This window comes from Enhydra lutris, unplaced genomic scaffold (genome assembly GCF_002288905.1).
Source record: "Enhydra lutris kenyoni isolate GAN:26980312 unplaced genomic scaffold, ASM228890v2 scaffoldscaffold76, whole genome shotgun sequence".
Taxonomy (NCBI): Eukaryota; Metazoa; Chordata; class Mammalia; order Carnivora; family Mustelidae; genus Enhydra; species Enhydra lutris.
The window spans coordinates 4,862,419-4,887,504 of NW_019154160.1; the positions used below are offsets into that span (position 1 = coordinate 4,862,419).

General features: G+C 49.7%; 1 protein-coding gene and 1 pseudogene across 1 annotated transcript in view; one reads left to right on the forward strand and one right to left on the reverse strand.

Annotated features, from left to right (window-relative positions):
• The first annotated feature begins 1,203 nt into the window (after window positions 1-1,203).
• Window positions 1,204-25,086, forward strand: part of LOC111160522 (piggyBac transposable element derived 5) — a 96,907-nt gene continuing 73,024 nt past the window's right edge. The window contains exon 1 of the mRNA XM_022523678.1: window positions 1,204-1,522. Within this exon, the coding sequence (XP_022379386.1) occupies window positions 1,204-1,522 (319 nt within the window). The remainder of the gene's footprint in view (window positions 1,523-25,086) is intronic.
• Window positions 16,334-19,703, reverse strand: LOC111160494 (annotated as a pseudogene).

The window sequence follows — 25,086 nt, forward strand, 5'->3', positions numbered from 1 at the left end:
CAGAACACCGAAGCCTGGGTGATTGTGCTATATTTTATCAGACAAGTGTGTCAAACGTATGGGTGAAGATGTTGCAATAGTGGTGTTCGAGTAATTAATATTTAGAAGGTAATGAATATTTTGAGTTTAAAAGATGTCAAAGGTCAAAGACGGGAGGAATGACTAAGACCGGATGTTGCCCCCCCCCTCAAATTACAGGGGTATTGAAGCGAGACTGAGTTACCACCTGACCCCAGGAATGGACCGGCGAGGCGGGCTCCTTATTAGAGCAAGGCTCCCGGAAGCCAGATAGCCCTCGTGCTTGCAGAGCTCGCAGCACAGCCGGCTGTGGAGCACGGAAGCAGCAGCGGCCGCAGCAGCCGCGGGAATCGTGACCCTCGGGCCCGGCGCCTACCTGGGAGTTTCCGCAGCGCCTGGTTCAGAACCACCGGGGCGGACAGCTCCCCGCCGCCGCCGGGCGCCGACTGCGGAAGGGGACGGAGAGCGCGGGCTTCGCGCTCTGTGAGCCGGCTCGGGCGGCGGGAAGAACCGGCTGCGTCCCCCCCAACCCCTGACACCCACTCGGTTCCTCCCTTCCCCCTACGGGGCCGCGCGGGGCCTGCGGGTGGCCGTCCCGGGCCGCACGTCCCCGCAGGCGAGGAAGCCACCGGCCGCCCTCCCCCTTGCCGCCGCCGCCGCCGCCACCGCTGCTCTCCTCGCCCCGCCCGGGCGAGGGAGGTGGGGCGTGACCCGCGCCGGCCCCGCCCCGGCCTGCTCCCCATTGGCCGGCGGGCCGGAGGTGCGAGGAGGCGGGGTCCGCCTCTGGCGGCTCGCGCCCGGGAAGGTCGGCCGGGGAGCGCGGGGTGCCGCGGGAGGGCGCGCGGGGACGCGGCGGGCGCCGAGGAGACGCAGCGGCGGTGGTAGCGGCGACAGTATCGGCAACGGTAGCGGCGGCGCCTGGGCCCGGCCGCAGCCCCTGCCTCCCGCCTGCGCGCTCTGCGTCCCGCCGCGGCCAGCAGCCTGCGGCGCCCGAGCTCCGAGGGCGCTTCCCCGGGCGCTGGGCCCGAGGCGGCCAAGACGGCGGGCCGGCCGGGCGCGGGGCGGCGGGCGCTGTGCTGCGGGCTGCGCTGGTGGGGGGCGGCGGGCCGCGGCGCGGGCCCGGGGCCCGGCGCGTGCGGCTGGGAGGCGCTGTGGGGGGCGGGCGCGCGGGCGGCGGCCGGGGCCATGGCCGAGGGCGGCGGGGGCGCGCGGAGGAGGGCGCCGGCGCTGCTCGAGGCGGCCCGCGCGCGCTACGAGAGCCTTCACATCTCGGACGACGTGTTCGGCGAGTCCGGCCCGGACAGCAGCGGGAACCCCTTCTACAGCACGTCTGCCGCCTCGCGCTCCTCCTCGGCCGCCTCCTCGGACGACGAACACGAGCGCCCCGGCCCCCCGCCGCCGCCCGGCGCCCCCGACGCGCAGGAGTCCGACGAGGACGAGGCCAGCGCGGGTTGGAGTGCCACGCTGCGGGACCGCCCGCCCCCGCGCTTCGAGGACACCGGCGGTAAGGCGCGGCCCGCGGGGGCGGGGGCGGCCCGGGGAGGCGTGAGCGCCGGGCCGGGAGAACTCCAGACGCTCCGTGGGCCGGCTGGCCGAGGGCGGCTGTTCGTGTCGGCACACAGATGGGGCCGCGGTAGCGGGGATTTGAAGTGCGAGAATCAATCTGGTTGCGTGGTGGTGGTTGGTAGGGGCCTCTCCGACTTCCCCGCGGATGGAGAGGGATGAGGCGGAGGCCCCGGCCGGCACCCTGCCGCTGGCAAGGACCCAGAGGGGGGCCTTCCCTCACTTGCTGGGAGTGTCCAACCCAGTCACACCTGTAGGGCTGCTCCTTAGGGGTGCGTTTGCGTTAGGTTAGTAAAGCCTGATGCAGCTTGTGTGTGAGTGTGTGTGTGTGTGTGTGTGTGTGTGTGTGTTGCGGGTGGGGGGGTGCGTAAATCGTTTTGTGTGGATGGCCCCAGAGCAGCCTTACCCAGGTGCCAGGGGGTGGGGCAGCTAGCCGTTGGAGGGAGGCCCAGTGCGAGCCGGGACATCTTCGCTGGCTCGTGTTTTCTCCAGTGAATCTGACAACTTTGTCCATGCCTTTCAGGATCACTTGCTCAGAGCAGAGAAGAGTGAGAGGACAAGTTTAGCAGCGTTAAGGTGTCTGCTTTCGCTCCGGAGGGCACTTGTGTGTTCTGCTTACCGACACGGTCATGGTCAAGCCCCTGATATCTGGAGGTCGCAGGCCTGCTGGCAGTTGTGGCTGCTTGAAGTCCTCCTTTACTGCCTTCTTTTTGGGAAGGTAGTTCTGAAACGTCTCTGCTTAGCCTGCAGAAGCTCTGCGGCATCTGCCCTCTGGGAGAGGTGGAGACCAGCCAGTAGTTCCCACCTGTCCCCTGATGCTTTCTGTTCCTTGCTCAGCAGCCTACTGCGGCAGGCCCTTGTTTCTGTACACCATTTTCGTGTGTGGAAGAGTGTGCACCCAGTGTTGTCGAGGACCAGGGAGTGGCCATACTGGGCCCGATGCGGCTCTCCCTGTGGCACTCCCTGATTATTGTTCAACCATAGGAGGGCAGGCCCCAGGGAACCCTGGCTGGTGCCTGGGCTTGGATCTGGACCTTGTGCCGCAGCCTGCTGGTAGGCTGATTGGGTTGGCTGGACTCTCTCAGCAGGGAGTGGTCTGCAGACCTCCCACGGACAGGCTGCAGTGTGGACACCCTGAGCTACAGCTGGGCTCGTAGGGTCCAAGTCAACTGTGCCGTGTTTTGGAATGGGTGAATTTAACATATTCTCATTTAGGCTTCGGTTCAGAGTTTGGGAATTTTCAAAGTCACGTCACCCTGCATAATCCTTTTAAACCCCGTACATTCCCCAGAATGTCATAAGGGTTTCCAGCCCCAGACGGCTGTATTCCATTCAATTAGCTCTTTAACAATTGTACGTACCCAGAGCTCGGGTTTGGCAGACTCGATGCTGTGGGTGCTGTGATCCAGTGTTTGATCTTGGAACATGAGATACATGTCCTCTTGTTTCCCTCCCTCTCCGGGGAAAATAGGGAAATCGTGCTAGCTTAAGCCTGGTTATGACTAAGATCCATGAGTGTTGGTATGAGAAGGATGAACGCACGTAAATACATTTTCAAGCAATATTATGTTTCTCAGTAACCTATACTTGGGAGAAATTCTGCATCAAAGCAATTTAATCTAGCTAGCCACTGCGGCACTTAAATGGTCATGAAGTTCAGGATCATTCGTCATTTAGCATCAGGTTCAAATTCTGCTTCCTTCGGATGTGCACTGAGCTCACACATAGACCTGAGAATCACAGGCAGGCAGGTGCTTTAACCAAAGACATTAGTGGTTATTGGATGGTATTTATACCCAATTTTGTCTTCCGGTTTTGTGTGGAAGCTTGCTTTTAAAATCCAGCCCTAATGAAGAATTTCCTTTTCTCCTTGAAACAGTCTTTCCTTGCGGGAAATTCGGAGTAGTGGCAGAAGGGTGAGGTGGATGGTTTATTAAGCATGAGTTCAGACGGCCTGGAACAATGGGATATGATTTATGGGGCCTGGAAATAAATGCCGGGCAGAGAAAACCCTTGTGCCCAGTGGTGGGGGGAGAGAGATGGACGGGTTTGTTAAGAGTGAGAGTTGCACCCTGGCCACTCTGAGAGCAGAGAGGCTCAGGCTCTGAGGTTTATTAAAGTGTCAAATCTAACCCCACTTTCAAGGAAGGACGCTTGGGCCTGTCTTCCATCTTTGTTCCCTGGTTCGTTGACAGACCTCAGCGGGCCGGTGGGGTAGGAAAGGGGGGCAAGCAGGATGGTGGCATTTAGATCTGTGATCAACCCTCGCAAAAGAAAATCCGTAGCAGAAATGGCTGTTGCTGCTAGAAGCTGATGAGGAAAGCAAAGGACTTAGGGAACAGGTTTCCTGCCTGCCTTCTGCTGTAAAAGCGTGTGTGTGTGTGTGTGTGTGTGTAGATAAGTGAACGTGTATGTGTGCATCGGAGTCTTATACATAAGTATGTATTGCTCGTGCTGGCTTGGGTTGGTTGGGGTTTTTGGTTTTGTTTTTAAATTAGAGATTACAGGTGCTGTCTGGGAGCCCCTCTGATGCCCTAGAGTCCCTGTGCCTGAGAGAGGCATTGGCACTGGGCACCACCGAGCTTGGATCTGCATCTGGAGTGCACACAGCAGGGAGGCACCTGGTGCCCAGCCGAGGAGAGGAGGACAGGGAGGCACAGGTGTTTCTGTGGTTCAGGTTGAGACTCGTCCGCTAGCGGCTCTTCTAGTCTTCCAGTCTTCCCAGACTCTTCCTTCTGTTCTGTCCGTGCATTTACCTTCCTGGATCAGGCGCTCTAGAAGCGCAGCCAGCAGATATGAGTGGAGGTATCCTCTCCCTCTCCCCCTTCCCTCTCCTCCCTGGGTTCTGGTTGTGCCTGCAGATATGGGCCCCCTTGAGATGATTTAAATACAAAGACCATGCTTGCCGGGCTGCCTCTTAACCCCTGTGCGAAGGGAGGGTCAGCTTGGAAGCTGGAGATGCTTGCTGGGAGCCCAGGGTCCAGAACGTTCTCCTGATCAGACTTACAGCTCTCCCTCTAAAATAACCCCCTCAAGCTGTCAGCCTCGCCTGCCCACTGTGCAAATAACCGACACAGCAGGTGGGCTCACTCCTTGGAAGCAGCACAAAATTCAGGCCCGGCTGCTTTCCGGGCTTCTGCCCTTTTCATTTCTTATTCCGAGCAGTCTTGTGATTCGTTCCTTTCGAGGAGGTAAAGGAACAGGCAGATTCCCAGTGCTCGGGGGCTCCTGTGTGTTTGGCTTTGTCGGTGGTTCCTTTGCCGTGGCTGGCTGGATTCTGAGCTGTTTGCTTTTTCTCCTAGAGGCTGGACATCCTAAGAGTGTTTTCTCCACGTACCGTGTCAGCAACCCTGGGTAATCATTCAGCAGGGAGGTGTGACCTTGAGAAGCTGAAGATGACCACAGGGCTTTGGAAATTAACACAGTTAAATGTTTCATCTTAGGGTTTGTTTACTCGGCTTAAAGTCTTTTTTGACTGACAAGTAAGAGGATAAACATCTTAAAGCTAGAGTTAAATGGATACTCTCGTAATGGGTTTGTGAGCTGAGGTATCTGGGCCCTCGTCATTGGTGTTCACGGTGAGCCGCTGCTCCCACCTTTAGCTCTGTATGGCATTCGCTGGCTCCGGGAGGAGCCAGGCGTCTGGGCGAGCGACAGGGTACACCTTATGCAGTGCTCCCTAAGAGTCAGCCACGTGCCCCTACCACACAGAATTCAGAGAAGGGAGCTTCCTGGAGGGAGGTGGTGTTCAGGCAGTGGGTGTGACAGTGACCACAACCAGGGTCCCCATTCATAGCATTCCGTTTCATAACCACGCCGAACCTTTGCAAGTACTCTGAGAGAGCTGTGATCACCTCCACTTGACAGAGAAACACGGTTACATCTGGAGCGATGAGATTACCTGGGGAAGTGGTAGCTTTCTCATGAGGAAGACTTGATTAATCAGGGAAGGTCGTGCCTTTTTTTTTCTTTTTTCTTTACAGCATCTAAAAACTTTTGCCGTCAGAAATACTTTTGTATTTTTACAGGGAATTGCTTGTAACTTTTCCTTGGGGCGTATGCAGTTCAGTGAGGTCTAATGCATGTATGGATTTGTGTAACCAATCCACACAGTTGGATAAGAGACAGAAAATCTGGAATGTTATCTCTTTATTTAATCTGTCTCAGCCACTGTGATGAGCATCGATAGAGCGCTTCTGCAGGTAGTGGGGCTCTGAATCCATGGGGAATCTGGGGGTTGTGCAGGGTCTGGTACTCAGTTTTAGAGTTGAAAACTCAGCTTTATTCTTAAGAAGTGTGATTGTATATTTTTTTCTTATTAATAAGTAATATATGTACATGTTAGGGGAAAAAATGATAAAATTTTAAGAAATCCCATAACTCCTCATGACCTTAGCTAATCTTAGTTAATCATATTGAGTATATCCTTCATATATCTTAGGTGACACCTTGTTGGGTGACCTGCTCTTTAATTGTAATTAATGTATTGTAGTCGTTTTCCATTTACATTTTTAAATGTCGATTTTAATGAGTCCACGGTATCACACAGTTCCCTCTGGGTCGGCGTTGTTGCCGCCTCCCCCTTGTATTTGTTCTGCTGTGATAAATATTCTTGAATCCTAAGTCTGTGTGCACATCTGTAGCACAATCCTTAGCAGAAAATGACTGAAGCAGAATTGAATCGAGGACCCACTGTAAGGTTTTTGGTGTCTGTGGTGAAATAGGTCTCCAGAAACATATCTACGACGCTCCTGCTGGCTGTGCACAGGAAAGCCTTAGAAAGTCATGCTCGGAGGACACTCCCTGCTCCCCGCTCCTGTTCCATCACCAGCGATGAAGTTTGCCTGTTACCTTGCTCTGGTGGTTCGGTTCCTCAGGATATCTGTGGATTCCATCTTGTTGTTGCGTATATGGTGTCTTAAATTTCATATCGTGTGTAGTCTTCCATCATGTAAGTACTGTAGCCGGTTATCAGTTCTCCTGTTAATGGTCTTTTACATGGCGTCCAGTTTGGGGCTTCTGTGGATAAGCTGCTTCAGACAGTCTCGTGTTTTTGGCGGACAGATACATTTCCCTTGAGCACGTAAACCTAGGAAAAGGTTTGCCAGGTCCTAGATTAGATGCGGGTCTCCCGCTCCGCCCTGTCGACCTCGTGGGCTGGGGTGATGTTTTGCTGAGGAGGCCTGTCTTGTGCATGGCCAGATGTTGGCCGCCTCCATTCGGCCTCTCCCCACCGAATGCCCACTGGCGCCCTTTCCTTCAATTACAACAACCAAATGTTTCTCCAGGTGTTGCCATATGTCCCCTGGGGAGCCAAATCACCTGCAGCTGAGAACCACTGCTTAATTTTTTTTAAAATTTATTTTAAATTTATTTTTTGAAAAGATTTTATTGATTTATTTGAGAGGGAGGGGAGGGGCAGAGGGAGAGGGAGAAGCCAACTCCCTGTTGAGTAGGGAGCCCGGTGCAGGGCTGGATCCCAGGACCCCAGGATCGTGACCTGAGCCGAAAGCAGACACTTCACCGACTGAGCCCCCTGGTGCTCTGAAAACCCCTGCTTCAGTACATGCTGCCACACTGCGTTCCAGTTCATCCAGCCGCCAGCGACGTGCCATGTGTTAATTCAGCAACATATTGAACGCTGCCGGGATAAAACAATGAATGAGACCTGTCTCCTGGGGTCCAGCAGGAGAGACAAAGTAAAGACAAGGAGAAAGAGCCTCTGGGAAGCAGTGGGATCAATGTTAACAGGGATTTATATGGGATTCCGGGGGGTCCACCTAGTCCAGTGGGGTTGGGGAGGAGGTGGCCCCCTGAGCTGCTTCTTGAAGCACAAATAAAGATTACTCAGGTGAAGAGGAAGGAACAGGGCATCTCCAACTCGGGCAAAGGCCAGGAGGAGAGAGAAGGTATGCCACTCGGCCCAGGGGCGGGCCCACCCTTTTCCTACCCTGAGCATCCCGACCTGAGGCCTTTTCGATGAAAATGTCCTGAAACATGACATGATGTCATCGTTACCACAGTGCAAGTAACTATAGCTGAGATCCAAGCTCCGGAGATCAGGCTCAGATACAGATGTTTCTGGCATTTCCTGGCCCCCATGGGGAGGGGAATGTGGTCGGCTCGGTGAGATATATGAACTTGGAGAGGATGGAATCAGTGGAGAAGCCCTGAGGTCTGCCCTCGAAAGAAGGAAGAGGGAAAGGGAACAACTCAACTAACGTTGGTGGGAGGAAGCATGGTACTGTCCTAGGGTGGGAGGGATGTCGTACTAAAAGGATAACAGGCTCCGAAAACACCCTGTGGTGTGACGACGATGTTCCGCCCCGACTGGCACGTGGTGCAGAGAGCCCCTCTCCCCTTTGTGAGTTTCAGAAAAAACTTATTACAAAAGTAGGAACCCCGGGCCATAGTTAGCTGTCTGTTTAATAAGCCACTTTACTAAAAAGTTTAGAACTGCAAATCTTTACACTCTCACTGCGACAGACTCACTCCTTGGCCAGGATATTGGAAACTTCATCTGCTTTGATTTCCAGCTTCTAGTCTGGTGGACACCCCCACCCCGTCCCCATTTCTTCTGTGGAAGAGGAGCGATCTTTTACAGACATAAGCTAATCCGCTGATTCCCCACTTAAACCTTCACATGGCTCCCGGCTGAAGCCAAAGGGAACTTCAGAGTCCTTTGCAAGGCCTCCAATGCCCACAGCTGCTCCGCAGCCTGCCTTTCCAGTGTCTCCTGTAGTCCCCTGTCCTGCTGTCTGCACAAAATCTATTCATCTCAGTCTTCATGCCTGTGGGGCCCGTACCTGGAATGTTCTTCATGGCAGGCTCTGCTTGTTAGTTTGGTCTTGGTTCAGATGTCACTGCCTTACCCCGTCCCTCTTCGCTGCCACATATGCTAATACGTTTCCCTTGTGGGATGAGATGCTGGATGTCTTGGTCACAGTTAGGACATGGTGAGTCCTCAGTGTTTGTTGAATAAAGGAACGAACAGAAGACCAGATGAACACACAGCTAGATTGGTAAAAATGAGGATGGAATCAGCACCAATGGAGAAATGTCTACAAGGAGCTAAACGTTTTCTACATCCCAAATAGTGGAAGAGAGGTTGGACCGCTCTTGAGGGAATGGATTCCCTACTAGGAAAGCAGCAAAGCAAGTCTGGGATGTATTTTGTAGGTTTTCTGTCCTGCATAGAACTGAACTTGGCCTCGGAGGAACTCTGCAACCTTGGGCTTCTGCGGCCTGCCCACTTCCTAAGAGCTAGAGACCCCCAGACAGGAGCCTATTAGAAATTTGAAGGGAAGCCAGCCTCTTGTACCCTTTTATCTGTTTAACAAGTGCTTGTGTGTCCTGTACTATGTGCAGATAGTGTTCTAAGATCTTCGTGGGTTTTTTTTTAAAGATTTTATTTATATATTTGAGAGAGAGAGAGAGAGAGAGAGGGCAGGAGGTGAAGAGGGAGGGAGAGGGACATGCAGACTCCTCGCTGAACAAGGAACCTGACACAGGGCCCTATCCTAGGACCCTGAGATCGTGACCTGAGCTGAAGTCAGATGCTTGCTTACCCACTGAGCCACCCAGGCGCCCCTAAACACTTTGTAACGTGTGTGCTCCTCAAAACAATATTGTGAGGTATTATTATCCCCACTTTTAGTATAAGGAAACTGAGTCACTGATTGGTCAAGTGATCTCGGGTAAAATAGTTCCCTTGATTAGGGGTCGAGGAAACCCCATCCTTAGAGCGTGAATGTGGAACACAGTATATCTGGTCAGATCTGCTAAAATGGTATGTTCCTTGTGAGGGGGTCCTTGAAGGCCAGTGACATTCTCCAGATCTGTTTGACCTGCTGCCTCTCTTCCTGGTGGCGGCATCTTGTTTCTCAGCACTCTTTGTAGTGAGACGGGGCCGCTGCCTGGATTCAGGGCAGTGGAAAATGAGCCCAAGGGTGGGCTCCACTCTCAGGCCTGGCCGCGTGGAGGCCCCTCGGAGCCACACATGAGGGATGTTGGGGGCCAGCAGGCAAAAGGACCTTGTATCGAAATCACCGTTTGGAGAAAAGCTGCTCCCGCATCAGCCACAGCTGTCGGGGACTAAATGCTTGTCGGCCAGAAATGAACTCCTTCCCCGTTTGGTTCATCGTACATTTGGTGGGGGGTGTTAGAGGAGTCGGGTTCGCTGACACAGATGCTGAAGGAAAGCGGATTCCTGGGGAGAAGTGATTCAGAGCAGTAGGGCCCACGCCGCGTCACTGCGTGGGGACTCCTGAGGGGCGACAAGGGAAGACAACCCAGAGAATACAAATCGATTTCCTGTCTCCTCGCAGGGACGTTCCCACGGTGACTTTGGGAGCGGCCAGGGAAGGGTGCCAGGAAGCCACGTGCGTCTGGTGCTCTGGAGATGGGTGCTGAACCGCACGTCGGTGGTTTGAGGCTGTAGACGGTTTGGAAGGGGCTAGGGGGTCAGTTTATGGCTGGAGAGGACCTGGGGCAGGAGGCCTGGGCTGTGCATGGGCTCACCCTGTGACTTTGCACCAAGGGGCTCCTTCCCAGGGTTCTGAGGGTCAGGAAAGATGTGCGGGGAAGCCCAGAGCTGCTGGCTCATTCCAGGGACCTTTGTCTTTCTTCCTTTAAACTCCCTCTGTCCCGTGTGGCCAAAATGCACATGATGGCTTTTGTGCTACTTGGAGATTTTCAGAACTTTTCAGCAACCAGGAACCTTAAAGAGGGCAAACCCAGGGTACCTATATGAGGCAGGGAAAGCAGGCGCTGTCTTTGAAGTTGGGAGTGGGAGGGCCCCAGAGCCCCCCACCCCCACCCCAGGGTGCTTCCACACTCCACCCCGCTTCCCAGCAGCCCCTCAGTTCCTCATACTCTAATGTGAAGGACCTTTGGCTGGGACCTGGGTCAGGACGGGAGAGAGGCCTCTGAGAGGTGCCCAGTCCTTTCTGAGATAAAGAGGACACTGATATGTCAATGAGATTCTCATGTTTCAAAGCCACCCAAAAGTGATTATGGCAAAAGTGATTAAAAATTGAATTATTTTGGGGCTTCCTGGGTGCCTCAGTTGGTTAAGCATCTGCCTTTGGTTCAGGTCATGGTCTCAGGGTCCTGGGATCGAGCCCCAAATCGGGCTCCCTGCTCAGTGGGAGAGTCTGCTTGTCCCTCTGCTTACGTGCTCTCTCTCAAAAAAAAATCACAATTTTTTTAATTTTAAAGATTTTTATTTTATTATTTTGGATGGAACTGGAATGGGAGGACACCTGTTTCCTTCTTTAGGAAACTGTTACAAAAAGAAGATCAGAGATTGGGAGAAAGGATGATTTTTCTGGGAGGAAAAAATGTAAATAAGTGTAATTGTCTAACAGTGGTGAGAGTCTTGCTTGTAGATGTTCCTCCTGCATTTTGGGAAGTTGGAGAATCTATAATATCTTCAATTAAAGTTTCCCTGAGAATCCCCAGCTGACTTGGGGTGGGGGCATTGTCCTATGTGAAGATTCTGAGCTTCTGTGAGTGAGCAGACCTCCACTCCAGAGTGACATAAAAAGCAATCTGCACCTCCTGATTTGTCTGTAATGAAACTTGCTTTTCTCAGGTCCCAGCATTCGAGGCAGATAAATATGTTCCCTTTAGTTGGCTCTTACTAATACTTCAGCAAGATTTCCCATGTGCTTTCCTTGGCTGGCTGGGAAACTGGACCACAATTTATGGCATCTTAGGGGACATGTGCGTAGAATTCCAGTGGGATCCCGGAACAGAACCTAATTGGAGATTAGAGACCATTGCGGTGTGAAGCTTTTCTTTGAGATCGAAAGAGGTGCATGTTATGCAGATATTAGCAAGTGTAAGTTCACACTGTCTATTGAAAATTTATAGACTCATTATGGTCAAGAAGGCTGGAAGATAAGAAGTAGGTTTTGGGAAAGATGCAGGTAAATTCAGGGAGGTGGCAAATTACCCCAGGGAAACTAGAATGGCTAAAGAGTATGACCCAAACTTTTTAAAAAGATTTTATTCATTTATTTGACACACAGAGAGCCATAAAGCACAAGTGGGGGGAATGGCAGAGGGAGAAGGAGAAGCAGGCTCCGCTGAGCAGGGAGGCTGATGTGTGGGACTCAATCCCGGGACCCTGGGATCATGCCTGAGCTGAAGGCAGACACTTAACCGACTGAGCCGCCCAGGCGCCCCCTGGCCCCAACTTCCAAAGATGGTGTATGAGATACCTTTGGTGGGAAGGAATGAAGATCAGCAAGTGTCCTTGATTCTGCTTCTCAGGAAGGCATTGTGATGTGGTGCCCAGGACTTTGGAGACAGACACACGCTCGGTGCCCTCCCGGCTCTGCCGCTAAAGCAACACCTTCCAGAGGCAGCTGCAGGCACCAGGTGGCGTCACACAGGGTCAGACACGGGAGGCACTCAGCCGCTTACCCCTTCCACCATCTTGCTGGGTGTGGAAGAGCGGTATCAACGTCCCTGCTGCCAAAGGACCAACCAGAGTGACGTGTCCCATGGGGCACGCCGGCATTCCTTCACCCCTTCACGTTACTGGCAGCAAGGCTGGAAATTTTAAATTGCCCGGGAAAACGAAAGCAAACGGCTCCAAAAAGGAGTTTCAGGGCGCAGACTTCATACTGTGTTTTGAGTACATTTCATTCATTTGGCAGATACTGACAGGGTGCTCATGCGCTGTGCTGCTGCACTAGAAACGGGCTTGAGAAGTTAGCAGGAGGGGGCTCCAGCCCTCAGCCAGCACAGAGGCGATCAGTGGACGCGGGTGACCGACAGAGCACTGTGACGTGGAGTACTAGGTGCTCTCATAAGAAGGGTGTGCTCGGAGCTGAGGGAACACTCGGGGGGAGCCAGCACCAACACTCGGGGAGAGTTGTGGGAAACATGATGGATGCAGATGGCTCCAGGGGAAACCAGAGAACTGCTCAGATCCCTGCTTCTTAACAGCTCCAAGTGCCCGCCGCTTCAGAGACAGAGTGGGAGCTGGGCGAGCAGGGAGCTGGGGTGGGCGTGGCGATGCCTGAGTTCCGACCCGCAGCCCCTGTGCTGATTCACCTGTCTGTTGAGGAGTACAGTGACATAGGATGTCACCAACGGAGGGTCTTCCCCTGCATCCTGGTACCGGGAAAGTGCCCGAGGGCTGCAGAGCAGAAAGCAAGAGTTGGGAGTTCTAGTACTGTGTGCAGGGTTTTAAAAACTATACACGGGAAAATATCCGGTCTTATTTGCACGTGTTTGTATCATGCACAGTTTTTAACTGCAATGCTCCTTTTACCTTCTTTCCTGTTGTTAAGACTCTCCTCTCCTCACCGCTGCCTTTGTCCCTGTAATCCCTGTTGACAGCCTGGTGCTCATCCATGAGCACATTCGCCCATATGCACGCACGCACGGGGCTCTGTCATTGTTTGAAAATATGGGCTCATTTTATCTACCTCTTGATCTAGTGCTTCCCATTTAATAATCCCTCATGCATAACGTCCTTCTGTTTTTATCTTCATTTTTATAAAGAATGGCTGCTCACCTTTTATCAGGTGCCTTTATTTTTTATCAAATACATTTATTGCTATGGTCTTAGAGTTTTTTCACAGTTAATTTAGTGATGAGGTAAATCTTATTGATTTTCTAGGCTTGAGCTCCCTTTATTTTCCTGGAATAAATCCAAGTTGGTGTCAGGACATAGCCCTTTGATAGATGCCTGACTTCTGTTATTTGCTAACCTTAGTTCAGTTTCTGTTAACTAATCGGTCCTAAGCCAGATTTGTTGATAGCTTCCTCTCTCCTCCCTCTCAGGTTTGGGTATTAAAATTGTGCTCAGCTTCATAAAGTGAATTGGCTTATTATTGTTTAATTGCCTGTTGCCATTTAACAGTAGAATGATGGTTATCCAGCTGCAAACCTGTCTGGTCTTGGTACTCATCTTCTGAATTTTCCATTCTTGAATCATTTTGATGATTTTGTTTTCCTCGGAAATCATCGTTTCTTCTAGGTTATCAAATTGATTAGTATAAAGTGCCTTGCAATTTAGTGATTCTTTTATTTGCTTTTATATTATGCATTTGCTTTTATATCTCTGTTCCCAATCCTTATCTGTTTTGCAACTCTCTTTCTCTCTCCTCTCTCTCTCCCCTCCTCCCTGAAAACCCCCTTTCCCCAACCCCCTTCCCTCTCTCCCCACCTCCTCCCACACCCCATCTTCCCTTTCTCTTATCCTTAATAGGGCATGTGAAGTTTTTTTTATTATTTCATTAGTCTTTCATAGAAACAACTTTGAGTTTATTTTGCCCCTCTTATATTTTTTATTAGTTTAAAAATTTATCTTTATTATAATTACTTCCTTTCTTTTGATTTATTGAGCTGCCCTTTTCTGATGGGTTTAAATGAGTACAGTTTCTTTTATTTAAAAAAATGTTTGAAATTGAAGACATTTGACACTAAAGTCTCCTTAGAGTATAACTTCTGGTGTCTTCTGTAAGTTTTGGTATGAAATAGTCTCCTTTCCATTGCTTTCAAGATTTTCTTCAGTCCTCTTATGATTTCTTCTTTGATTGAAGACTATATTTCTTAACTTGTATGTAGTTTCAATTTTTTGTTACCTAGTTATCTAATTCTGATTCTACTGGATTGTGATCAAAGAACTGTTCTTTAAATCTTTATTTTGGAAGGCTTGTAAAGGTTTTCTTTGTTGCCAAGTATGCAATTAATCTTTACAAATATGGCTTTTCTTAGGTGTAAGAAAGAAATGTTTTCCGAGGGAAATAAGGATGTCTATTTTCTGTGTGTCCTTGTTTTTCCCTCCTTCTAGTAGATACTCCCATTTGAAAAGCTAAAATTTTACCTTGTTATTGCATTTTTAGAGTCTTTAGGTATTATGTTGTTAGATGTATACCTGCTTATACCTTTTACATCTTCTTTCCAAACTCTGCCTTTAACAATGTCCCTCTTCATCTTAGTACCTATAACTTTAGACCCAACTTGTCTGCGATGAATTTTGCCATTCCTGCTTTCTCTTTTGCATGGTATCTCCTCGCCCGGTACATTCTCAATCCTTTTTGCCATTTTAAGTACGTTTCTTGAACAGCATGGATCTGTAACCCCCCGATAAGCACTTTGATTTAGTAGAAGAAGTCAGTCTGTACACATTTAAAGTAGTGATAAACAGTCATGATTTTATTCCTCCCATCTTATTTGGTTTGTTTTTATTTTCCCCATTTCTGATGTTTTTAATCAAGTTCATTCTTTTTCTACTTGATAAATATAGAAGTTCTTTGCATTTTTCGGTAACAGCTTAATTGAGATATAACTCACATGCCATACCACTCACCCATCTAATGTGTACAATTTAATGGCTTTTAGTATAGTTAACTATACTATACTGAACTATTTGCACATTTTCACATCCCCAAAAGAAAACTTTAGCCATCACCACCAGTCTTAGGCAACCACTAATCTACTTTCGGTTTCCGTAGATCTAGCTATTCTGGAAATTCCGGATAAATTAAATTATGCAATATGTGGTCTTTTGTGACTGACTTCTCTCCAGCAGCAGAATGTTTTCAAGGCTCCTCTGTGTCGTTGCACATATCAAAATTCTATTCCTTTTCAAGGCTGAATAATATTCCACTGGTTGGATAGATCACATTTTATTTATCTGTTCACCAGTTGATGAACATCTGGGTTGTTCTCAGCTTTTTGCTATTATGAATAAACCTCAAACCTTCATGCACGAGTTTTTGTGTGGGCATAGTTTTTATTTTTCTTAGGCTATGTACACAGGAGTGATATTGGTGTGTCATATGGCAACTCTATCTTCAGCATTTTGAGGAACTACTGTTCCTGTAGCACCATTTTCCAAGCCCACCAGCAATTTACAGGGTCCAGCTCTTCACAGCCTGCCAACACTTGCTTTTGGGTTTTTTGATAGTAGCCATCCACGTGGGTGGGAGGTGGTATCTCACCGTGGTTTTGATTTACATTTCCCAAATGATTAGTGATGTTGAGCATATTTTCATGTGCTTATTGTCCCATATATTTTATATATACCTTATATATATATATTTATAAATATATATTATATATTTCATATTTTATTTATATTTAAATATATATTTAAGAATATAAATATATATTTACATAAATATATGTTTATATAAATATATAAAATAATGTAAAATATATTTATATATTTATATATACATTTATATATTTATGTATGTATTTGAATATTGGAGAAATGTGTATTCAAGTTCTTTGCTCATTTCTTAACTGGGTTGTCTTTTTATTTGAGTTGTAAGAATTCTTCACGCAGTCTGGATGTATGTTCCTTATATTTGATCTGCAAATATTTTCTCCCATTTAGTGGCTTGTCTTTTGACTTTGTCAATGGGGTCCTTGGAAGCACAAAACTGGGACATTTTGGTGGAGCCCCATTTATTTGTTTATTATTTTTTTTAAGTTGCTTGTACTTTGGAGTCATTGATGTGGAGCCATTGTTAGATTCAAGACCACTAACATTTACCTTTGTATTTTCTTCTGAGAACTTTATTATTTTCATGCTTACATTTATATCTTTGATGCATTTTGGGTTATTTTCTCTGTGAGGCAGGGCTCCTGTTTCATTATTTGCATGTTGCTGCTTGGGAGTAAAATACTGTTCTTACCCCCATTGAATTGTTCGGCACCCTTGTCAAACATCAGTTGACTGTAATTTATTCTCCTCTTTTTTTTTTTCCATTGAGGCATTTCACATGCACGTGTATATTATATTTCTAGGAAAAAGGAATCCCAGGATTTTCCCTCCTGCGTGGCTTCTTCCTTCTTCATGGTGCATGAAGCCGGCAGAATTTTTCCGTATAGTGAAACCAAACTCAGGGGACGGGAACAGGTTATTCTGCCACTTTTCTAGATCTTTCAGTTATACATCAAGTCTGGGGCTGGTCATGCCACATTTGTTTAACTTGCCCGTGAGGTTCACAACAGTTTTCCCAGCTCTGTGGTCATCAATAATTTCAAATTTGCCAATGTACTCGTGCTTCGTCATCACAGTGAGGAAACGGGACGATGACTTTGGTGCAGGGCCTCCTAAGAACCTGGCCTTTGCCTCTCCTTTCAGCATTGTTAATGTTCTTGAGGGCATCTGTGGGACATTCGTTCACACTGTTACTGTGGCACGGAAAGATGGCAGAAAAAGCTGTTTTCCCTTTTAATAATATTTGGTCTTGTTCTCTTTCCCTTTCTCATAACCGAATGCGTATTTCCCCTCCGTCATTTTGAAAACAGCATACTGTTCTCCAGCTGTTTTCCCCAGAACGAGACCTGTGTATCAAGGATCCTTATTTCACTGTTATTATACACATTCTTAAAGATTTATGACTATCCTCTTATTTTACACATGCATACACATGAAGCACTAAATACGGATTTTATCTGAATGGCTAAATGTTGGCCAAGACAGAAGCCAGTTGTAGCGGGAACTTCTAGGATAAAGATATAGTCTGAAGTTTTTGTTCTTTAAAAAAAGCCTTCATATTTTATTAAAAATGTCAGGTGTCCGAATTCAAAAGGTCGACAATACAGTACAAGAATAATAATCATAATATAATATATCATCTAATAATAATATAATAATAATAATAATTTCTCCTGCATAATCACTGCTGCACACTAGTAAAATGAGACGTTTCTTTTCTTTTCTTTTTTTCTTTTTTAAAGATTTTATTTATTTGACAGAGATCACAAGTAGGCAGAGTGAGAGGAGGAAGCAGGCTCCCTGCTGAGCAGAGAGCCCGATGCGGGGCTCGATCCCAGGACCCTGAGATCATGACCTGAGCCGAAGGCAGAGGCTTAACCCACTGAGCCACCAGGCACCCCGAGATGTTTATTTTCATTTGGGATTGTGGAGGGGCAAGGTGTTTTTGGCTCTCCTGCTGAAGTAGGGACTTCTGTCAGTATAGTCTCCACCTTTTTCCCTAATAGTAGCTCTGGAAGATGAAGACGTCCCTCCATCTCCCAGACATGAGGATTGACCAGAACATGGGATGGTATAAGCTCATTGACATAGTCTCATGAACTAAGCCCTGGTTTATTGCTCACAGTCGTTCTCCAAGTATTTTCAGGAGTAAACTTCAGGTGTTGCCCTTACTCTAATTTTTCTTTCTGAGATTTCTGACTGCAATTGCTATTTCCCGCAGTCACTTGAGGAGAAACGAGGCATGTGGCATCGCAACAGTGTGTTTTTCTTTCAAGATGACAAAATCACTCTTGATTTCTGTACACATCTCAGATTTTCATATACGAACACGGATTTTGATGCCTGAGGAGATGATACGTACGGTGTGAGGAACACTTGTATTCTCATGACCCGCCACCTTGGTTACCCAGAATTCTCTGGGCCCGGCAGAAAGGCAGAAACCTGGGTGAATTCCTCATTGCTCCAGAAGGCTGTCGGCCCTCAAAGGCCTTCTGGATGTGTTTGTGCGTCGCGGTGTCTGCTGTGTAAGATACAGAAAGAGCACAGTAGTTCAAGGGGAAGATATTTAGGAACACATTTTCCACGAGGAACCAGGATTCAGTTTGGGTGACTCTTGACCATTTTTCATCTTCTGAGGACTGAAAGTGGTAGTCTACGGTCATCGTTTTAACATCCATTTTGAATGTAACGTTAGTTTCTGTTCACATAAAACTATAAGAATTGTCTTCCTAAAGGGCATTCGTGTAAGGCCCGTTATTTTCCAGCTTGATTAAGGAAAACAAAATTTTTCTGTAATGCTTTCTTCCTACTCTGTATTAGTTTTCAGGGCTGGATTGAAAGTGATTTATTGTGGATAGTGTTATACCTGCTCGTGGAATTTTTTTCTGTTCCTGGATTTTTAAGGTGGCAGAGTTGACTTTCTGGTTTTAATTCATCTTCACTAGATGAAGAATTCGCAAATAGGGCTTTTTCTTGAAATATTCGTAGCCTGGGGGTGCCTGGGTGGCTCATTCAGTTAAGCGTCTGCCTTTGGCTCAGGTCATGACCTCGGGGTCCTGGGATTGAGCCCCGCATCGCATTGGGCTCTCTGCTCAGTGGGGAGTGTGCTTCTCCTGATCTTTTAGTGTTTCTCACCTCTCTCAAGCAAATAAATTTTAAAAATCTTTAAAAAAATACACATAGCCTGAATTAAGTGACTAAAACATTAAATTCTTTAGGGCTATTTGCTTTAGTATGATGAAGATTAATACATGAAGTAATTCTATAAAGATTATAATTATGATATCATCCAACCTCTATTATTCTGCCTTATATTATTGCTTAAGTTTTCTGTCAGTTCTAACTTCTGACGTTTTAATTATAATAAGTCTTGGCGTGGATCTCTTTGGGGTTTATCTTTTTTTGTATTCTTCAGTTTGTGACTTCTATTTAGTACTTTTTAGTACTTTTAGTATTTTTTTCTATTTGGTACTTTTTTCAGTCTCCTTATTGAAGTTCTCCCTGTGTTCATCCTCCCCCCGCCTTTTTTTAAAGATTTATTTATTTAAGAGACAGAGTGTGAGTTGAGTGCAAGTTGGGGGAGGGGCAGGGGGAGAGGGAGAGAAGCAGACTCCCTGCTGAGCACAAGCCCAGCTCCGGGCTCGATCTCACGCCCCTGAGATGACAACTTGAGTTGAAATCAAGAGTTGGGCATTTAACCGACTGAGCCACCCAGGCTCGTGTTCATCCATTCTTCTGAGTTCAGTGAGCGTCTTTATGACCGTTACTTTGAACTCTTTATCAGGTATATTACTCATCTTAGTTTTATTAAGGTTTTTTCCTTTTTTTTTTTTTCTTGTTTTTTTGTTTGGAACGTATCCCTCTGTTTCCTCATTTGCTTGGCTGTTTTTATGTCTTAGGTAGAGCAGTTCCACTCCTAGTCTTGACAGAGCGGGCTAGCGTAGGGGATGGATCTGGTGGGTCAGCCTTGCCCTGGCCCTTGCTTGTCTAGCGAACCTTTGTGACGGCTGAAGCAGTCTGTTTCTTGTACTCGATAGGTCTCAGTTGTTGGGCGTATGCCAGGACCTGCCAGTGATCCAAAGCTAGGGGGCGGGGGGATCTCAGTCGGCTCCTGGTTTCAGACTGATTAGAAACCTCACCCCATCGCTCCTAAGGTAAGGAGCTACAGACAGTCCCATGGGGCTGCCGTTGTGAACCCTGCTGGCTTCCAGACTAGGCAGCCCAGAGGTTTACAGAAGTAGGAGCTTCTCCCCAAGGAGTGAGGGGTTTGATCCCTTGGGACCTGCAAACAGACCTTGGGCAGCAGGTACAAAAATCAGGGCTCCAGATGAATGTATCCGCTCCTCTCTGGGAGGTACTGGTGAGCTACAGCAGGACCTACGGAGCGTGCAGATGGTGTGTCCTGGGCTCTGCTCCCTGAGAGCACCTTCAGAGCCTCAAGACATGTGGAAAATCTGAAGGCCGCCTCTCAGGCTGAAGCTCTAGGACACGTGAAGAGGCTTTTTCCCCCACAGGAAATCTGGGCGTGCGTTCAGTCAGTTGTCTGTGCCGTGCCCTGGGGTTGGCAGCCGGCCAAGAGCTGTCTCTCTGATTGTTTCAGTCGGGTGGGAGTCAGGAAGAAAAGACCCCGCTGGGGCATCAAGGAGAGTCCCCTGTGTGGTCCGCGCTCGCTCGCTGGCTTTAGTGAAGCAGCTGGAGAGTACAGGGGTGGGCATGCCCCGCCACTTTGGCCGGCGGGGGGGATTGCAAGGACTACACACACCTGCCTGCACTAGCAGCGCTAGCAAGGTGGAAGAAGAGTGCAGAAACGGTGCCCACCAGTGCCGCCATCCAGGAGAGAGTCCCAACGGGACCCGCCCCTCTGGCCGACTCTTGAAGATTATCAGACATCTTTTTCACAGCACACCGGGGTGGCTCAGCTGACTGGGCATCTGACTCTTGATTTCCGCTCAGGTCGTGATCTCAGGGCTGTGGGATCGAGGCCCGCACCAGGCTCCGTGCTCAGCGTGGAGCTGCTTTTGCTCTGGTCCCCAGGATGAGCGAGTGTGTGCCCAAGCCCTTCAAGAGTGCAGCCTCAGTTCTTACAGCCTTCAGGGTCTCCTAGACTTAAGCCCTGCTGGTTTTCAAAGACAGGCATTTTGGGGCTCATATCTCTGGTGCAGGTCCCAGTGGTTGGATGTTTGCTGTGGGACACACCCCCGACCCCCCAGGGAGAAGCTCCCACTTTATGAGAGCCCTCCTGATTGTGAGTTACTGCCCTGGGGTGGGGTTTTGGGCAAGACCATGCCTATGCCTCTCCTGCCCACCTCCATGTGGCCTTTTCTCGTCTGTTGCAGGAGAGCTGTTCGGCTAGTTTTCAAGTCTTTTCAGAAGGAGCTTTTTTATACCCAGCTGTAGATCCGAGCGTCTGTGGGAAGAGGGGAGTTCACAGTCCTCCTATACTTACATCCTGGACTGCGAACAACCGTCAGTTCTATAGAATTGTTTTTTTTAAGATTTTATTTATTTATTTGACAGAGATCAAAAGTAGGCAGAGATAAAGAGGGGGAAGCAGGCTCCCCGCTGAGCAGAGAACCTGACACGGTGCTTGATCCCAGGATCATGACCCGAGCCGAAGGCAGAGGCCTTAACCAACTGAGCCACCCAGGTGCCCCCAACCATCAGTTCTAAAAGGAAAGATATTCTTTCTAAAGTTATCTGGACAACATACTCAATATTTGTAATATTTGAATTCACCTTCATTCTGTTTCTCTCTCTCTCTCTCTCTTTTTTAAAGATTTTATTTTATTTATTTGACAGAGAGAGACACAGCGAGAGAGGGAATATAAGCAAGGGTAGTCGGAAAGGGAGAAGCAGACTCCCCGCCAAGCAGGGAGCCTGATGCGGGACTTGATCCCAGGACCCTGGGATCATGACATGAGCTGAAGGCAAATGCCAAACGATTGAGCCACCCAGGCACCCCAAGGCCCATTATTCAAACTTTTTAACAAGGACTTGGTCTGGTAGTTGCTTGGATGAATGTGAGAAGCCATTGAGGGCAGAAGTTGCCCCAAAGAACCTCATTCTCAAATACCAGGTTTAGTGACCGTGTAAGCAGAGGCTTGAAGCTGCCATTGGCAGGGGTGGCATGCGTTCTACATCGACTGAATATTACATAATTGAGGCATATTAAAAGGTTGCTGCTGCGAACATAAAAAGCTTTGGGTTTGGTCTTTTAGGTTAGCTTGACCTATTTTCCTCACTTTCTACCTGGAGATTAAAAGACCAGATTCTCAGAGCCAAGAGGAGGCGGGCGTGGTTTCCTGATGCGGGCTCAGCCGGGCTCCGAGACCTTTGCCCAGGCCATGTCAGCATTCTCCAAAGAGCTTAGCCAGTGCCAGATCTGAGGGAACCTGGACATTCCTGATGTAATGTCAGGTTAAGTTTGAGACTGTTAAAGAATAAGAGACTTCTGAGTCAAAATTCCCGAGTCTCCTTTGAGTCCAGCCAAATCCTGGAATTCTCCAACTTTCCCGTCTCTACTGATTTTGCTTGGCAAAGTAACCTAACCTGAGCCTCAGTTTTCTAATTTGGAAAATGGGGGAATGGTAGCTACCTTACTGCCTTTTTGGAAGGGATCACGTGTCTGTAAAGCATGTGTAGCGTCAAGCCCATAGAAAATCCTCTGTGAACACGCGTCCCTTTCCCTCCCCTCTGCTGCTTGAACCCTTTCTGGCTTTTCTTAAGGGTAAACAGTTATTGTGGGGCTTGCTTGGTCAGTGAGCGCCCCAGGCTTCCTCCCTTTGCGGTGATTACTCACGTGTGTACGTGGATGTCGGTGTCACTTAGAGTCAATCCTCAGGGAATCTGTTGCTCATGAGGTTTGGTTATAGAATCTGATGAGTAATGGTTGGCATTAGTCATTTCTTTTTTTCCAGGAAAGACTGGGGATATCTGAGAAATGAGAGGTTTTAGCTGAACCCAAAGGCAGTTCCCCCATCAGCTATCAGTCATCGCTCCTGGCAGGGGCTTCTGGGTTGGGGGCCTGCTGTCTTAGAAGGTGAGACAGTCTGGGAGCCCCTGGGCCCCCCACCCCCGCTCTCTCTACACTACATTCCTGTCCAGGTCACCTCCTGTCTTGTCGGGGGCTGGCAGGTGTTAGCGCTGTGCGGTGGGGGGTGAGGCGGGGGCAGTGGACTGGTGGGCCCCACACAGGCCTGCGCACGGCAGTGGGTGAAGGGGGATGCCAGGGACTAGCAGTGACAGGGAATGTGGCTGGAGGCTGGAGGTCTCTAGTTTGGGAGATGCCGGGCAGCAGAAGTCCCAGGGCGGGAAACCGAGGAAGTGTGAAGCCCGATTCCTTTCTAATGCCGGTATGCTTTCAGTCTCTTCCACCCTCTGGAAAAGAGCAGAGAGTGAACATCTCATGCAGTGTTTCCTCATTCTGGGTCCGGCCACCACCTCCGCCTTCAGAGGGAAGGGCCCAGCGCTGCCGCCGTGGGGGCTCTGAGCCGGAAGCCGCAGGCAGCGCCCCAGCCCGACCGTGCCAGGGACCGAGCCCTCTGGGCCCTGTGGCTGTGTGACAGGGGCCTGCTCTCGGGGCCTGCTTGGAGCCCTGCTCAGGGCCTTGCTGCTCACCCTCCTCTCCTGCCCCAACAGCGGGCCTTTGGTGCCGAAGTCCCTCTGGGGACAGTCAGGAGTTCCCCGTGAGGAGAGGCCCGGCTGTCAGCAGCAGTCACCCAGCCTGTCTGCACGCTGAGCCCTGGGCCACCCCCTCATGCCCCCCCACGGGCTGTGAGCGTAGCTGTGTCTGACGTGTGTTGTCTGCCTCCCACGGTGGGTGAGGGTTGGAGTCAAGGTGACCCACGAGGATGCTCACTACCTGGGGGGTCTGTGACCCCAGGGGCTCCTGCGACTCAGGAGCCAAGGCCAACATCCTTTCCTCAGACCATACAACCTGTGACAGCCTGCAGGGAGCAGTCCCTCCTGGGAGATGCCAGGAGTCGGGTGGGAGGGACAGAGCGCTGAAGGGGACAGTGGTCTTCCAGTGGACAGTCATGAGAAGTCCCCGGTGCCCCACTGGCTCTGTCAGAATCCCGACCCTGGGCCCTCCTAGCCCAGGGAGCTTTCTGAGCCCATTTTCTCATAAAGTGGAGAATATCAAGCAGACTCAGAGGATGGTTGGGAGAATGAACGTGTCTAACGTAGATAAAGTTCCTTGCATAGTGCCTGGTACAGATGAGGTCCTCAGTGAAGGCTGGCGCTTGTCCTCTTACTGGTGTTCTGTAGCCACACGGTGGACAGTGAACCAAACAAGTATTTATTGAGTGTGTCCTCGTGCAGGTACATCAGTGGACAAAGCTGATCCTTGTCTTCTGGAGGGGGAAGCAGAGAAGCAGCCATCGGGACAGACAGATGGCCCATCAGAATGGAGGTGTTTCAGAGGGAAGGAACAGCAGACAGGACGGGGGGCTTGGGAATGATGGACCAGGGAAGGGGGCTCAATCGTGGAATTAAATTGAGCAGACAAGATAGGCCCCATTGAGAAGATAAGATCTGAGCGAAGCTTTCAGGACGCCAGGGAGTTGGCCAAGTGCATACCTGGGAAGTGGGTCTTCCTCCTATCCAGGTGGGCAAGTGGCTAGAGCATGAGGCCCACGTGGAAGTGTGCCAGGAGGGCAGGTGCCAGGGGGGCAGGTTGCTGGGGAGGGAGTAAGGGGGGAGGAGGAGGAGGACTCGAGGGTAAAGGGTGGAGATGGCTCATAGGGAGCCTTCTAGGGCATCTTAAGGACGTGGCTCTTTATTTGGCGTGCAGTCAGAGCCTTTGGAGTGTTCCTAAGAAAGGATGATGTGGCCCAGTGTAACTTCGGAAGAGCTACTCTGAGCACAGGATTGAGATCGGAGCACAGGGTGGGCGGGGGGCGGGGGCAAGCACAGCATGTGGCCCCCGCCACAGTCTGATAGGAGATGGGGGAGGAGAGGACGCTGCGAGGTGTGCAGATCCGAGGTGTGTGTTGGACCTAGGCCCAGCCAGGTACGCGCATGGACTGGCGGATCTGACCTTGGGAACTGAGCGTTGGAGGAATCCCCGCCAGTGCTGAGAGGAAATAGGCATCGTTTTACTAGAAGTTTACATTCAGTAGTGAGTGAAGGTGCCCTCAGCAGCGTCTTCCTGACCCCGTGCAGTCACGTCTGCTGCCTCCTGAGATGATCGTCGACAGCGACAGCAGTACTGACGACAGCTGTCCGAGCACCAGTGTAGAAGCCCGTTGTGGCTGAGATCCTTGGCGTCAAAGAGGTGGGCCTAACCCCTTTCCCCTCTAAGGGGAGCACATGCTGAAGTCGCTGGACCGATGGGAGCGGTTAGCTCTGCAGAAGGACCCTCCTGAGAAGAAGGGCTCCCCTGGGCACCTCCGGGCACAACCTTCTGCTCACTGAGTAGTTGGCTCCCTGAGGAGATACCAGGTGGCATCAGCACGACGGGGAGGGATTTTTTGGGGGGGACTAGGTTCACCAGATAGAATATAGGATGCCAATTCAGTGTGAAT